The sequence below is a fragment of the Lepidochelys kempii genome, chromosome 1 (genome assembly GCF_965140265.1).
Source record: "Lepidochelys kempii isolate rLepKem1 chromosome 1, rLepKem1.hap2, whole genome shotgun sequence".
NCBI lineage: Eukaryota > Metazoa > Chordata > Testudines > Cheloniidae > Lepidochelys > Lepidochelys kempii.
Window position 1 is genome coordinate 253,114,568 of NC_133256.1, and position 13,898 is coordinate 253,128,465.

General features: G+C 46.8%; 1 protein-coding gene across 2 annotated transcripts in view; it reads left to right on the top strand.

The window, feature by feature from the left end:
- The first annotated feature begins 275 nt into the window (after positions 1-275).
- ABTB3 (ankyrin repeat and BTB domain containing 3) overlaps positions 276-13,898 on the top strand; it is a 279,093-nt gene continuing 265,470 nt past the window's right edge. For both annotated transcript variants that reach the window (XM_073324534.1, XM_073324544.1), the window contains exon 1: positions 276-1,515. In XM_073324534.1, coding sequence (XP_073180635.1) covers positions 552-1,515 — 964 coding nt within the window. In that variant the 5' untranslated portion in view covers positions 276-551. The remainder of the gene's footprint in view (positions 1,516-13,898) is intronic.

Here is a 13,898-nt window from a genome sequence, read left to right on the forward strand (position 1 = left end):
ATGACCAGAGAGAGACTTCAAACAAACAAACAAAAAACACCCCACCCCACCCCACCCCCAGGTCCTGGTAAGAGGCCCAGAGCTGTGCGGGCTGCCTGGGGTCCGCGCTCCGGGTCTTGAGTCTCCATGAATTCCAAAGAGTGAAGCTCAACTCCCCCTCCTCCTGCCGCTGGGGAGGAAGTGGTGAAATAATTAGCATATTCCAATGCTATTGGCTCGTTCTCGAGCTGTTTTACATAGGCCCGCCTCTTCCCCCCTCCCCACTCCCTTTTTCGGCTGGCTGCCTGGGTTTTGCAGTATAGTGCTGCCTGCTAGTGCAGTGCGGGGACCGGGGAGCAGCGGCAGCGGGAAGGGAACATTTACACACTTTTATTTTTCCGGCGTTCTTCCGCCGCCCGGCTGGGAGCGGGGCTGCCGAGCCCCTCCGCGGAGCTGACCCGGTGCGTGGGCCGGGAAGAGGCTTTGGAAGGCCCAGCAAAGTGGCGAGTGGGCTCTGTCTCGTCTTTCCATTCCCCCCCTGGTTTCCTGCGGGTGCAGCATGAAGTGCAGCTATGGCAAAGCGAGGTAAGACAGTGGTGAGGACGCTGGAAGATTTGACCCTGGATTCTGGTTATGGTGGTGCTGCGGACTCAGTCCGGTCCTCCAACTTGTCCCTGTGCTGTTCGGATTCCCACCCGGCTTACCCCTATGGAGGAAACGGCTGGCAGCATCTAGCTGACTCCATGCACAGTAGACACAACAGCTTTGACACTGTCAACACGGTCCTAGTGGAAGACTCCGAGGTGCTGGACTGCTCGGGGCAGCAGTGCTCCAGGCTGCTGCCTGACCTTGAGGAGGTCCCCTGGACTCTGGAGGAGGTGGAGGCGCTGCTCCTGCTGCGGCACCGGGAGCCCCGCGGGCCGGCGACCAGCCCCGCCAGAGATGCCCTGGCCAAGCTCTCCACCTTGGTCAGCCGGGCGCTGATCCGAATTGCCAAGGAGGCTCAGCGGCTGAGCCTGCGGTTTGCCAAGTGCACCAAGTACGAGATCCAGAGCGCCATGGAGATCGTCCTGGACTGGACGCTGGCCTCCAGCTGCACGGCGGCCGCCCTGGGCGCCCTCTCCCTCTACAACATGAGCGGCAGCGGCGGGGACCGCTTCAGCCGGGGCAAATCCACCCGCTGCGGGCTCACCTTCTCGGTGGGCAAGTTCTACCGCTGGATGGTGGACAGCCGGGTGGCCGTGCGCATCCACGAGCACGCCGCCATCTACCTGACCGCCTGCCTGGAGAGCCTCTTCCGAGACATCTACGGGCGGGTGATGGCGGGGGGCAGCGCCTCGGCCCACCCGCACCCCAGCCGGGGCTCGGGCTCCGGCTCGGCCCCCGCCGCTGGCGCGGAGAAGGACAAGGAGGGCGGCGGCGGCGAAGCGTCCAAGTTTACGGTGGAGTCTCTGGAGCAGACCGTCAACAACGACGCGGAGCTGTGGGGCTTGCTGCAGCCCTACCAGCACCTCGTCTGCGGGAAGAACGCCAGCGGTGAGTGCGCGGGCTGTGCCCACCTGTGGGGCCCGGGGCGGGGTGTTAGGGGCTGCCCCCCGCTCCCCGCGTGCCCTCCTGTGAGTGTGTGTGGGGGCTTTAGGGGCTGCCCCCCTCCCCACGTGCCTTCCTGTGTGTTTGTGGGGGGGGGGCGTGTGAGGGGCTGCCCCCCTGCCCTCCTGTTTGTGTAAGGGTGGGGGGGGTGTTGGGGCTGCCCCCCTCCCCACGTGCCCTCCTGTGGGGCCGAGTTAGGGGCTGCAGCCCTCCCCGTGTTGCCCACCTGTGGGGCCAGGAGCGAGAGGGTCATGGTGTGCAGCCCTCCCCGTGTTGCCCACCTGTGGGGCCAGGAGGAGAGGGTCATGGTGTGCAGCCTTCCCCGTGTTGCCCACCTGTGGGGCCAGGGTCGGGTGGCGGGCCTGGTGTGCTGCCCACTCGGTCTCAGTGCAGCGGGAGGGGGACGGAGGGGTCTAGTCTGTGACCACCTGGACTGCCAGCGGGGAGGGGGCCCCGGCCACCTAGGCCGTTCTTGTGCCCCTCGAAGTTTGCGCTGGGAGCAGACTGTGTGGCGAGTATTGTCGGGAAACCCAGCCTCAAATGCGCGCGAATGCTGCGCATTTTGACCCCCCCCCTTTTTTTTTTTTATTTGGATGAAGTATCAGCTGTAGCCGACCAACCAAAAATCCCTTCTGCGACCCGCAGCCGCTGGCGGGCGTGGGGCCCCCTCACTGCGCCCAGACCCGCATACTTTGCGCGCAGGCCCCGGGAGCCGCAGTTTTGCGCATCCGGAGTGGGAAGGCTGGTCCGGGAAGCCAGGACTCCCTCTCGGGAAGGGCTGAGCACCTGTAGTGAGCTGCGGATGCTCAGCATCTCCCAGGATCTGGCCCTTGTGGAGCATCGAGAGCCTACACACCCCCGGCACATCTAGGGAGCGCAGATGGCTGCACATAGCTACCCTGCAAAGCCCCATCCTGCAGCCCTTCGGGTCTCAACTCCAGCCGGAGAAGTGCGCCCCCCGGAGGGCTGCAAGCTCAGGCTGAGGCTGTTTGGTAATTACCCTGCTGGCTGCTGCCCTCCCGCTTGCTGCGCCTTCTGCAGGTCGAGCTGGAGGTGTTTTCCACCCTATTGTGTCGGATCGGCTTTTACTCCATGTACATTTGGTGTCAAGCCCTTTCTACCTTGAATACAGAATTTTAGCAGGACACGAGGAGACTGTAAATCGGGGCTAGAAAGAGCCTTCATCGTGCACTCTTCCCCCCCCCTCCCCCCCGCCATCTGTATGGAGTACCATGCCGCAAGTGTCTGCGGCGGGCTAAGGTTTCAGTCCGACAGAGCTGGGGGGAGAGAGGTGTGTGGGTGGAAGAGGCACAGGTCCTTCTGCATCACAAAAAACGAGCGTCCGATCTCATTAAGGGTGGCGGGGAGCTGTCAGACAGCCCCGTGTTGCTCTCTTGGGGGTTCAGCGCTACGGTACCATATGGATGTGTGCGTCTCCGCTGCAGCCTGTCGCCAGCACAATGGAGACTGGAGAGGGGGTGGGAAGAGGGTCTTGGTGGCATTTTTGGGCATTATTTACAATGACATCCCTAATTAACTTTCTGGCATCACGACTGATGGGTTGATTGAGCGGCTTGTGTATGTGTGTGTGTGGGGGGGTTGTTTTGTTTTTCTTTTTTCTTTCTTTTTTTTTTAGGGGCTTCTCAAAATGGTTGGGTTTGAGCGACGCTTGAGTTGTAGACACACACTTCAAAGCTTCAGTTTTCCACAGGAAATGGTACAAGCGTAACTGAACACTGGAAAATGAAATAAAACTTTATTTCATATGCGGTGGTTTGACCAGAGACTGCGTGGTTGGAGCTCAGATGCAGTCTTTCTGGGCAGATTTCATTCATGTTGCTGCTTGTTTACTGAAAGCTTGACACAGATGCAACACAATGATGCATCAACTTCCTGGGGATTTTTTTTATTTTTATTTTTTATTTTTTTTAGGAGGTGTCCAGTGTTTTAAAGGTTTAGCTTTCATTTAATAAAACCCCGGTCCCTGGAATTGAAATTTCTTCTATTGTCAGCTAATCTATATTCATAGCTTTAGGGAAAATGCAACAAACCTATGATATGTTTAGTGGGCTCAAACTGAAATTGTTTTTCTCTTTTACTCACACTCTTTATTAACCTAAAGGAAAATATGTATACAGTTGAGATGTAAAATACTGTTTTGAAAACAAGAAACTGAGTTCAGCTTTTGTCATATCTATAATTTAACTCTAAGTTACTATAGCCCAACCATTGCTTTATGCATGATTACCTGTTCTGAGACATCCTTTCTGCCAGAAAGGATCTAGAGGGGTACAATACAGAGGGAAAACAAGGGGTAGATCCCCAGCTGGTGTAAATTGTCAGAGCTGCATCTGTGTCAGCTTTCCATTATGGACCACCTCCACAAACTGATCTGCCCTAAGAGCTTTATTTAGCCTTAAATCAGAATTTCTTTGCTGTTAATGGGTTGTGTCTCATGATCCTTATGCTTTATTTTAACACAGTTTGTGTGTTCTCATGGGTTCTCTCTAATGGTGTTACTGCCATGTTTTTTCCTTTAGTCACATTATTGTGCCTGTATGTTTCAGATGGCACCATTTTTCATTTCTGATGTTGCAGTGTTGTCCTTACAGACCTGTATTGAGTCTTTCATTTTGTAACTCCCATTGTAGCACCTCTGTGGATTTAAATTAACTTCATTCATGACCCTCATTCATCTCCTTTTCTGACTTTATTTGAGTTTTTCATCTCTATTTTGTTTGTTGCTTTACCTAGCATTACCTCATTTGTGGCTCAGTCCTGAGTTAAGCAAAACTCTCTGCCATCAGTTGGAATCTTGCCTGAGTAAAGGTGCTAGGATCAGACCTTAACTAGTTCATCTTGCTTTTGCCTTGCCTCTTCCTCTAGGCTCCATCCCCCGCATCTCAGTCCTCTACATGTAAATGACTTATTTCTTTATAGTCTTATAATTTACACTTTGGTATACTATCTTATATTTAGTGGAGATTTTGAATGTGCAAGGAATGCAGAATCAGGCCCCATGGTGATACAGGATATCTTTTATTTTCGTCGAATCATAGAAATGTAGGGCTGGAAGAGACCTTGGGAGACCAAGCTCCCTGTGCTGAGGCTGAGGCAGGACCAAGTAAACCTAGACCATCCCTGGCAGGTGTTTGTCCAACCTGTTCTTAAAAAAACTCCAATAATGGGGATTCCACAACCTTCCTTGGAAGCCTGTTCCAGAACTTAACTACCTTTATGGTTACCAAGTTTTTCCTAATATCTAACCTACATCTCCCTTGTTGCAGATTAGGCACATTACTTGTTTTATCTTTAGGGGACATGGAGAAAAACTGATCTCTGTCCTCTATAACAGCTCTTAACGTATTTGAAGATTGTTATTAGGTCCCCGCTTAGTCGTCTTTTCTCAAAAAACTGGGCATGTTTAGTCTTAACCTTTCCTCATAGGTCAGGTTTTCTAAACCTTTTGTTATTTTTGTTGCTCTCCTCTGGACTCTCTCCAATTTATCCACATTTTCCCTAAAGTGTATTGCTCAGAATTGGACACAGTACTGCAGCTAAGGCCTCACCAGTGCCGAACAGTGGGACAATTACCTCCTGTGTGTTACATATAACACTACATGCATCACATTGTTCACTCACATTCAATTCGTGATCCGCTATAACTCCCAGATCCTTTTCAGTTGTACTACCCCTGAGGCAGTTATTCTCTGTTTTGTAGCTATGCGTTTAATTTTTCTTACCTAAGTTAAGTACTTTGCACTTACCTTTATTAAATTTCATTGTGTTGATTTCAGACTAATTATCTAATTTGCAATGTCATTTTGAATTTTATTCCTGTCCTCCAAGTGCTTGCAAACCCTCTGAGTTTGAGATTATGGGCAAATTTTGTAAGCATGCTCTCCACTCCCTTATCCAAGTCATTAATTAAAACATTGAATAATACAGGAGTCAGGACTGGCCTCTTTGGGACCCCACTAAATATACCCTCCCAGTTTAACTGTGAACCATTGATAAATACTCATTGAGTACAGTCTTTCAACCAGTTTTTCACCCATTTTATAGTAATTTCATCCAGATCACGTTTCCCTAGTTTGCTTATGAGATTGTCCTGTGGAACTGTGTCAAATGCCTTACTAAAATAAAAAATGTCATGTCATAGGTATTAAATCAGTTATTAGCTCTCATTCCCTGCTAAATAGAGGAACTACACTTTCCTTCATCTTTCTTTTGCTCCTAATTTATTTGAAAAACCTCTTCTTATTGCCTTGTATGTCCCTTACTAGGTGTAACTCATTTTGTGCCTTTGCCTTTCTGATTTGTCCCTATATGCTTATGTTATTCTTCTGTACTCCTTCTGATTTATTTCAAGTGCTCACTATGTGCTCGGAGCATTTTCACAACAATTAGTTATAAATGCTAAAATGATTACATTCTCCTCCCCCACCTCTCAAAGATTTGTTTAGTTTATTTACTGATATAGCCCCATCACCATAATATCTAAGTGTCTCACAATCATTCAGGAATTTATCCTCACAATAATTCTATAAGGGAGGGAAATATGATCTCTATTTCACAGATGTGGAACAGAGAGATTCACGTGATTTGTCCAAAGTTGTACAGCAAGCTTATGGTAGGAGCCAAGAACTTCTGAAGCCACATCACTTGGTCCCCCTGTTCAGTGGCATAACCAGAAGACCATCCTTCCTCTGTACTCGCTGTGACGTTATTGACTTGAACTGGGACCTTATAGAACATTGTTGCAACCGCATCTTGTATAAAGGGGGTCAAATAAGGTGTCTAAAGACAAGGTTATGGTTTGCTGGTTATGATTATGCTATCTGCATGCATGGATCATTTTTGTATTTAAAGTTAGGGTATGTCTACACTTACCATTTAAAGCACAAAAAGTCCCTTTTTTGCGCTAAAACTGTGGGAGCATCTACACTTGTTAATGACTTTTTGTGGTGAAACTCAGAAGTTTCACTGCAAAAAGAAAAACACCTTCACGGGAGGCATACAGCTCTTACTACTGTTCTTTTTGCGCTGCTGTGAAAGTGAAGACGTGTTCTAGCAGTGTGAACCACTCTTTGGCCTTCGGAGGATATCCCACAGTTCTAAAAGTGACCACTCTGGCCAACATCTCCGCTGCTCTGATTCATGGACGTCTGCTCCTTCCCCTGTAAGCCCTGGGAAGCCCCCCGGCTCCAGCTTTTTTACTTCACCAAGCGGCGGAGGAAAAAAACAAAATAAAAACCAAGCCCAGTTGAGCTGCCACCGAAGTCCTGCTGAAGAGGAACCTCAGGGCCCACCGCCGAAGACCCAGACGTGCCGCCCTGATGACGGACGGAGTGCTGCCCCTTTCTATTGGCCGCCCCAGGCACCTGCTTCCTTCGCTGGTGCTTGGAGCCGGCCCTGGCTGCCCTGCAGCACTGCTCTTATCGGGGATGGAAGTGCTGGTAGTGTAAACGCTCTCTGACGCCTGAGGAATTGAGTGAGTACACAAACCAGCACTTTACTTTCACTGGTTCCCTATCACTGGTGAAATTTACAGCGCAAAAACTCTGAGTGTAGACATACCCTTATAATTATTGGTTCTATACTGTCTGTATTTCAAACTTATGCTATGCTTCTGGGTGACATCCCAGACAAATTGGTGTCAGCTGTGCCTCGCCTGCTTGATGGTCCATTAAGGAACATCGGCTATACAACTGACCCATTGAAAGAGGGCAGATATACCTTGTGACTCAGCAAGGTATGCAGGGACATGCCTATGGACAGAACTCTGAGGTTTTTTTTCTTGCCATGTGCCCAAATACTTGTCTTTGGAACAAAGAAAGAGAGGCCACATGACAAGAGACTATAAAAGACTGCTGCAGCTCCTCCATCTTGTCTTCAATCCTGCTTCATACCTCTGGAGGGACTTTGCTACAAACTGAAGCTTTGAACAAAGGACTGAATGACCCATCCCAGCTGTAGATGTACTCCAGAGACTGGATTTGAGCCTGCAGTTTATTCTATCATTGCTACAAGCCTGAAGCAAGAACTTTGCCATTACTGTATGTAGTTGATTCCATTTAACCAATTCTAGCTCTCATCTATATCTTTTTCCTTTTATGAATAAACAGCGTGATTTGAGGGTAAGATCTGATTTGTATATTGACCTGGGTCTGGGGCTTGGTCCTTTGGGATCAGGAGAATCTTTTTTCGTTTACTGGGGTATTGGTTTTCATATCTATTCACTCCATAACGAGTGGCACTGGTGGTGATACTGGGAAACTGGAGTGTCTAAGGGAATTGCTTGTGTGACTTGTGGTTAGCCAGTGGGGTAAAACCAAAGTCTTCTCTGTTTGGCTGTTTTGGTGTGCCTTAGAGGTGAAAAAAACCCAGCCTTGCACTGTAACTGCCCTGCTTGAAGCAATTCATCCTGAATTGGCACTCTCAGTGAGGTCCCACCAAGGGCAGCATCGTTACACTCACCACTTGACTTACAACCATAACAACAGTTGGGTACCAAACAATGCTCTCCCCACTCTTCCAGTCTACCCTCTCCAAATGCCCAGGAGATAATGTAGGGCAGGGGTGGCCAACCTGAGCCTGAGAAGGAGCCAGAATTTACCAATGTACATTGCCAAAGAACCACACTAATACATAAGCAGCCCCCTATTGGCTCCCCCACTCCCGCTCCCAGCACCTCCCACCCAACTGCAGCCTGCTGATCACCTCCCTGCACCTCCTGATCAGCTGTTTTGTGGCGTTCAGGAGGCTCTGGGGGCAAGGGGGAGGAGTGAGGGCATGGCAGGCACAAGGGAGGTGCAGAAAGGGGTGGACTGGAGGCAGGGCCTGTGGCACAGCCAGGGGTTGAGCAGTGAGCACAATGGAAAGTTGGCACCTGTAGCTCCAGCCCTGGAGTCGGTGCCTATACAAGGAGCCGCATATTAACTTCTGAAGAGCCGCCTGTGGCTCCAGAGTCACAGGTTGGCCACCCCTGATGTAGGGTATATCGTGTGTGAATGTTTCATAAATTGAGGCCCCAATTATACTGTCAGTGGCATGTGAACAACAGTTACACATGCATGGATCTGTGTGGGAGTAACAAATGCATGGAATAGTCCACCAGACCCTGATCGAAGCCAATTCCAGAGTCAGGGACCCATTGTGGGGAACACCTTACCAGCAGACCCAAGCCATGTGAATTGGGGGACTCCAGACTTAGTGCCTTTGCTGATTGCAACTGTGGCAGTACCACTCAAGGAGGGAGGAAGCCTCTGTGGCAGGCAGATCTCAAATCATTTAGGGTTTTATAGGTGCAAGTCCACACCTTAAATTTCACCTGGAAACAAAACAGACAACCAGTGAAGATCACAGAACACCAATGTTTCTTCTTGCAAGAGGCTTGCTTGGATATCAAATTCTGCATCTGAATATGGAATGGTTGCAAGCTGTGAGGCTGTTTTAAACTCTAAGGGGGCATGGAAGTGGTGGAAAATTGGCCTCAGGATTGGAGAGTCACAAATGACTCTTCCATGGCATTCCCCAATCAGTTGTGCCCAGTGTTTACTTGCCACATCTGAGGATCCAACCCAGTATTTTTAGCCATAGTTAGATCCTCAGCAGCTCCTGGATGTCCTAACACTATTTGTGTTACAAAATAACCTTCTACCAATTGTGGTCACACCCCTTGAGTCCTGGTGGCTGATATAGTCCTTGCCAGTTCTTCTACTTACTTCTTCTGCCAATTGTTTCCTCCAATCCACTAGCCTTGTCGGGATTGAGTTCAGACAGCTACCTTCACCCAAGCAAACCCTGATCTTATACACTGGCTCATTCATTGCAGTGCACTGCTGGGTGAGAAATAATGGAGAGATGGACTACATTGTAGCCTCCTCACTAACCTCAAATACATATATTTTACAGAAGAGGTGACAAAATGGAACCCTGCGGTTCCCACAACAGAACCATTGGGGTAAATATGTACTGCCCCAAACTGCCCTCTGCAATTGCAGCTGAGTTAATTTCTAGTTCTGTATTGCAATCCAATTACCTCAGAATTACTCTGTATTTTTTCTGGACAACTAGAGGTTTTAATTTAATGGCTGAGTGAAAATTAACAACTTTACATCTGGCCTCTGGGATTTTGTTGGTACACAAATTTAAAAGCTCCATCAAACATTACACTTGTTGTACTTCATAGTATGCGCACATATGTTAAATTATTTTCCTTGGAATAGTGGGAAGAAAATATTGAAGATTCAGTAAAAGGCAGTAAAAAGTCTTTCTTCCCTCCCTCCCTCTGAAGTCAGTGGAAAGGATCTCACTGACTTGACGGGCCTTGGATCAGTCATTTACTGTGCAACATAGGAACCAAGGCCTTTATTTTCCATTTTCATAGGAAAACTCAAGGGAGGGGTAAAAATAGCCCAGTGTTATCTAGGCTCCATCTGAACTAAACTGAGGATTGGTATTAGTTTTAGCCTATAGTATAATATATAGGGAATGGGTAGTAGTTTAGAAACCCTCTAGTGTGTCTCCCTGTCTTCTATTGCAGAAGTCAATAGATCAGGGGTGGGCAAACTTTTTGGCCCGAGGGCCACATTGGGGTTGCGAAACTGTATGAAGGGCTGGGTAGGGAAGGCTGTGCCTCCCCAAACAGCCTGGCCCCCGCCCCCCACTTCCCGCACCCTGACTGCCCCTCTCAGAACCCCCGACCCATCCAACCCCCCCCTGCTGATTGTCCCCTGACCGCCCCATCCTGGGACCCCCACCCCTAACTGCCCCACTGGGACCCCACCCCCTATCCAACCGCCCCCCCCACTCCTGTCCCCTGAGTGCCCCCCGACCCCTATCCAACGCCCCTTGTTTCCGTCCCCAGACTGCCCCCCTGACAGCCCCCCCCTCCCCGGACTCCCATGCCTATCCAATATATGTATTTATGTAGCTAAGCCTTGTTTCCTTGTAGTTATTAAATGCAGCTATTTATGTGGCTTCTTTATATTCTTAATGTTGCATAGAGATCAAAGACAGCAAATTGAAGAAAAACTGGGGTTAGGATGGGATTGGCTAATATGTGTTAACGAGCCCTGATCTAACATTTGACCTATTTTCCTAATCTAGACAAACTCTCTGGAGACTGAAAAGCAGATCAGACAATAGTAAACTTGTGTAGTTTAACTAGACATGTTAAGGTTTAAAATTATTATATAAATAAGGTATTATCTGGCTTAATTGTAAATGCTTTGTTATTGTCTCTGTTGTATTGCTTCCAGTATTGCCATTAAGATATTAAGGGTGTAGGTGCATTGTAAAAATAAATCTGAAACTCCGTTTGACCTACCATCTAATGTGACATCAGAATATTTAGGGACAGATAAAAGACCAGTCTTGACTAACAGGCCTTTTCTTTTTCCTTGCTTTTAATTCCAATTCCGCCATCATAGTTTTTTTTCCCCATGCTGCAGTATCCTCCTCATTTGCTAGGAAAAAACCTAAGCATCTTTTGGACTTATTTATACTCCTTGTTTCAGATAGTCTCCTGTTACCTTTTTCCCCGCATATGTTTCCTTCTACTTGAGTTCCGTATTCAGAGGCTGAAATTTGTAGTGGGATAATGTATGACTCCCACTTTTCTTATGTCCTCTTTATCAACAGCTGTGTATGAAAAATCCCACTGCTGTGCTCCCATTGATCTCCATAGGGAAGTAGCTCTGAATTCTAATGATGGCAATGTAAAGGTCAACATTAACTCTGTCACTGCTGATTTTTTTAATAGAAACATCCAGCTGCTTTGGATTGTGGACTTAGTTTAAATAAAGTACTAGTGCTGTTTCCCTCCAATCTTGCTCTCCACGTCTTGCATCAGCACCTACTCGCACTCCTCCTCTCTTCCCACCTTCAGCACCTTTCCAATTCCTTCCACTTACACCATCACCAGTACCAGGTCATATTCTCACACCCAGTCCCAGCACCACACTGAACTCACAACCTCACCACCAGTGCATTTCTCCATACATCACTTTACGGCACGCCTCTGCATGTGGAAGGTTTCAACTGAGGAAAGAATATTAGAAAAACAATCACATGCAGAATATTTTTTCCCCTTTGGTTTTTTCCGCGTTCTGTTTCTGGCCAAAAGAGATTAATTCAGCCTATCATGTAATGATCTATAAATATAATTACCATGCAGCCAATACATATTTCAAGATTTTAAAAATGTACAGATGCAGTCAAAAGTAAACTAAATATAGTCTGCATAATTGGTTACATGTACTGTTACTTCACCGGAGGTGTTCAATTGAACCATCTGAAAAGGCGTACTTTCCACAGAAGTATATCAGCTGAAGCATCAAATCTGAAAACTGCTTCTATGCTTGTCTTTCATGGATTCCTGAGAAGACATATTCTTTAGCAGTGGGACAAGCTTGCTTGATTTTTGTTTGATAGTTACATTTCTTTAAATTTGCCATGATTTCCACCCCCCCCCAAAAGAATGGAGAAATCTTGGTGTTGTGGGCTCAGAAAAACATAATTTGGTGTATAATCGCTCATTATACATTCTGTAAAGTCAAACTAGTTTTCTGTGAAATTAGAGGTAGGAGGTTATTGAACAAATGCAATGAATCAATGAGAGGCTTGGTTTATTTTCACATGGGTAAAATGAGGTGAGGTATATGTTATTACAGCAGCTTGGAAACAAGGAGCCATTATGTATGTTTGTCAGTTTAGTAGAATGTATGTATAACAAACACCTACTGTAGTAGCTTGCTGAGGTGCTGGAGACTTGCTTTAGTTTTATTTTAATAAACATTTCACTTTGAATTGACTTGGTGTTTAATTGTGTTTTGAAGTGTGTACACACTTGGATTGGAATCCATGAATTCTTAAATATTGGGTCTAGATTTCCTTTCCACAATGGCTTCTGGGTTATGAACAAGGCATGCAACATCGTCCACATTTGGTTTTGTTGTTAGTGTGTTTAAAGAGGCTTCCTAATTCTAGCAACATTGATTTAAAGACCATCCGGGCAAATACCCTCAGACATGCACATGTGGCTCCCATTGGTTTCTGAGGCAGCTACATATGCATGTCCAAGGCCAGAATTTAGTTTTAACAAATCAAGAGAGGTGGGACTTCTTGTCACTGTCATTAGAGTGGTGTCAATCATGCTGCTGTTGCCATTCTTTTGCTTTTATTTTGATTCATGCACTCACTCCATACTAAGCAGCACCTGTGCTTTGCTCTAATTGCTCCTGGACACATTTTTAAAAGTTATAATAATAGACTACTCCAGTAACACCCTGTTCAACTGATAACAAGCATATATTATAACCTAGCAGTTGCAAACATGTTTAAGATCTTTACAAACTCCCACCAGAGTTCTCCTAGCACCTGGCAGTTTGGGAAAAGAAATGAGCCTTTGTAATATCATTTAAAGGTTGATTTTTGTAAAACAGGGACAATTTCAGATGGGAATAAGGATCAGAGCAAATTTCAAGGCTGAGGGACCCACAGAGAGAGGAGAGCTCCTCTCTCTGCGGCAGAGCCGCAGAGCCGCAAAGGGAGGCTTTCAGACAAGTAGGTTCTGGGCTATTTAGGGCCAGTTAAGTATACTGTGTTAATGTCATTCAGTCAAGATTACCTGTTTGTTAAACATCCTGGGCCATTTTGGTAACACGGAGTAAATCTGTAATAAATCCATTGGACCAAATTCTGTCATCCTTTACTCCCACTGAAGTCAATTTTGTTCGATTTAAGGACTATATAATTTGACCCTGACTTCATTGGCATTAGTCCAGACTTTCATGATCATAACTGAATTCAGAATTTGGATCTTTATATACTTACAGTTGAGTCAATAATAGATATTTTCAGTAATTCTGACTTTTTTAAAAAAAAATCCTAAAATACGGAAGCAGAAGAAACAAACACTGAATTCTTCTAGTGGTTGGTGGATGAAAGCAAAGTTCTAATGTAGGGTCTGTGCTGCAAGCTTTGTTTGAAGTTGGAGTGTCAGCTAGGAGTTAGTGAGTGTAACTGAGCCAGGAAGGAGGGGGAATACTCTGAGGCTGGCAAATTCAGGGTCTGATCCTATAGACTTTACTTATGTGAGCATTCCCATTGATTTTACTGGAATTATTTCCATAATAGTAGCAGAACTGGGCTCTAAATGATCAGAGAAAAGGGAATTCCAGAGGAAATTAAAGAAGGGGGCCACAGGACCCTTTCAAAGGAACAGAGAATCTGAATGAATTGTCCATGAACAGAGGGGAGAGGTAAATAACCCTGGGAGAGTGTCCGGGTATTTAAAGGTACTATGCTTTTAAATCCCATTA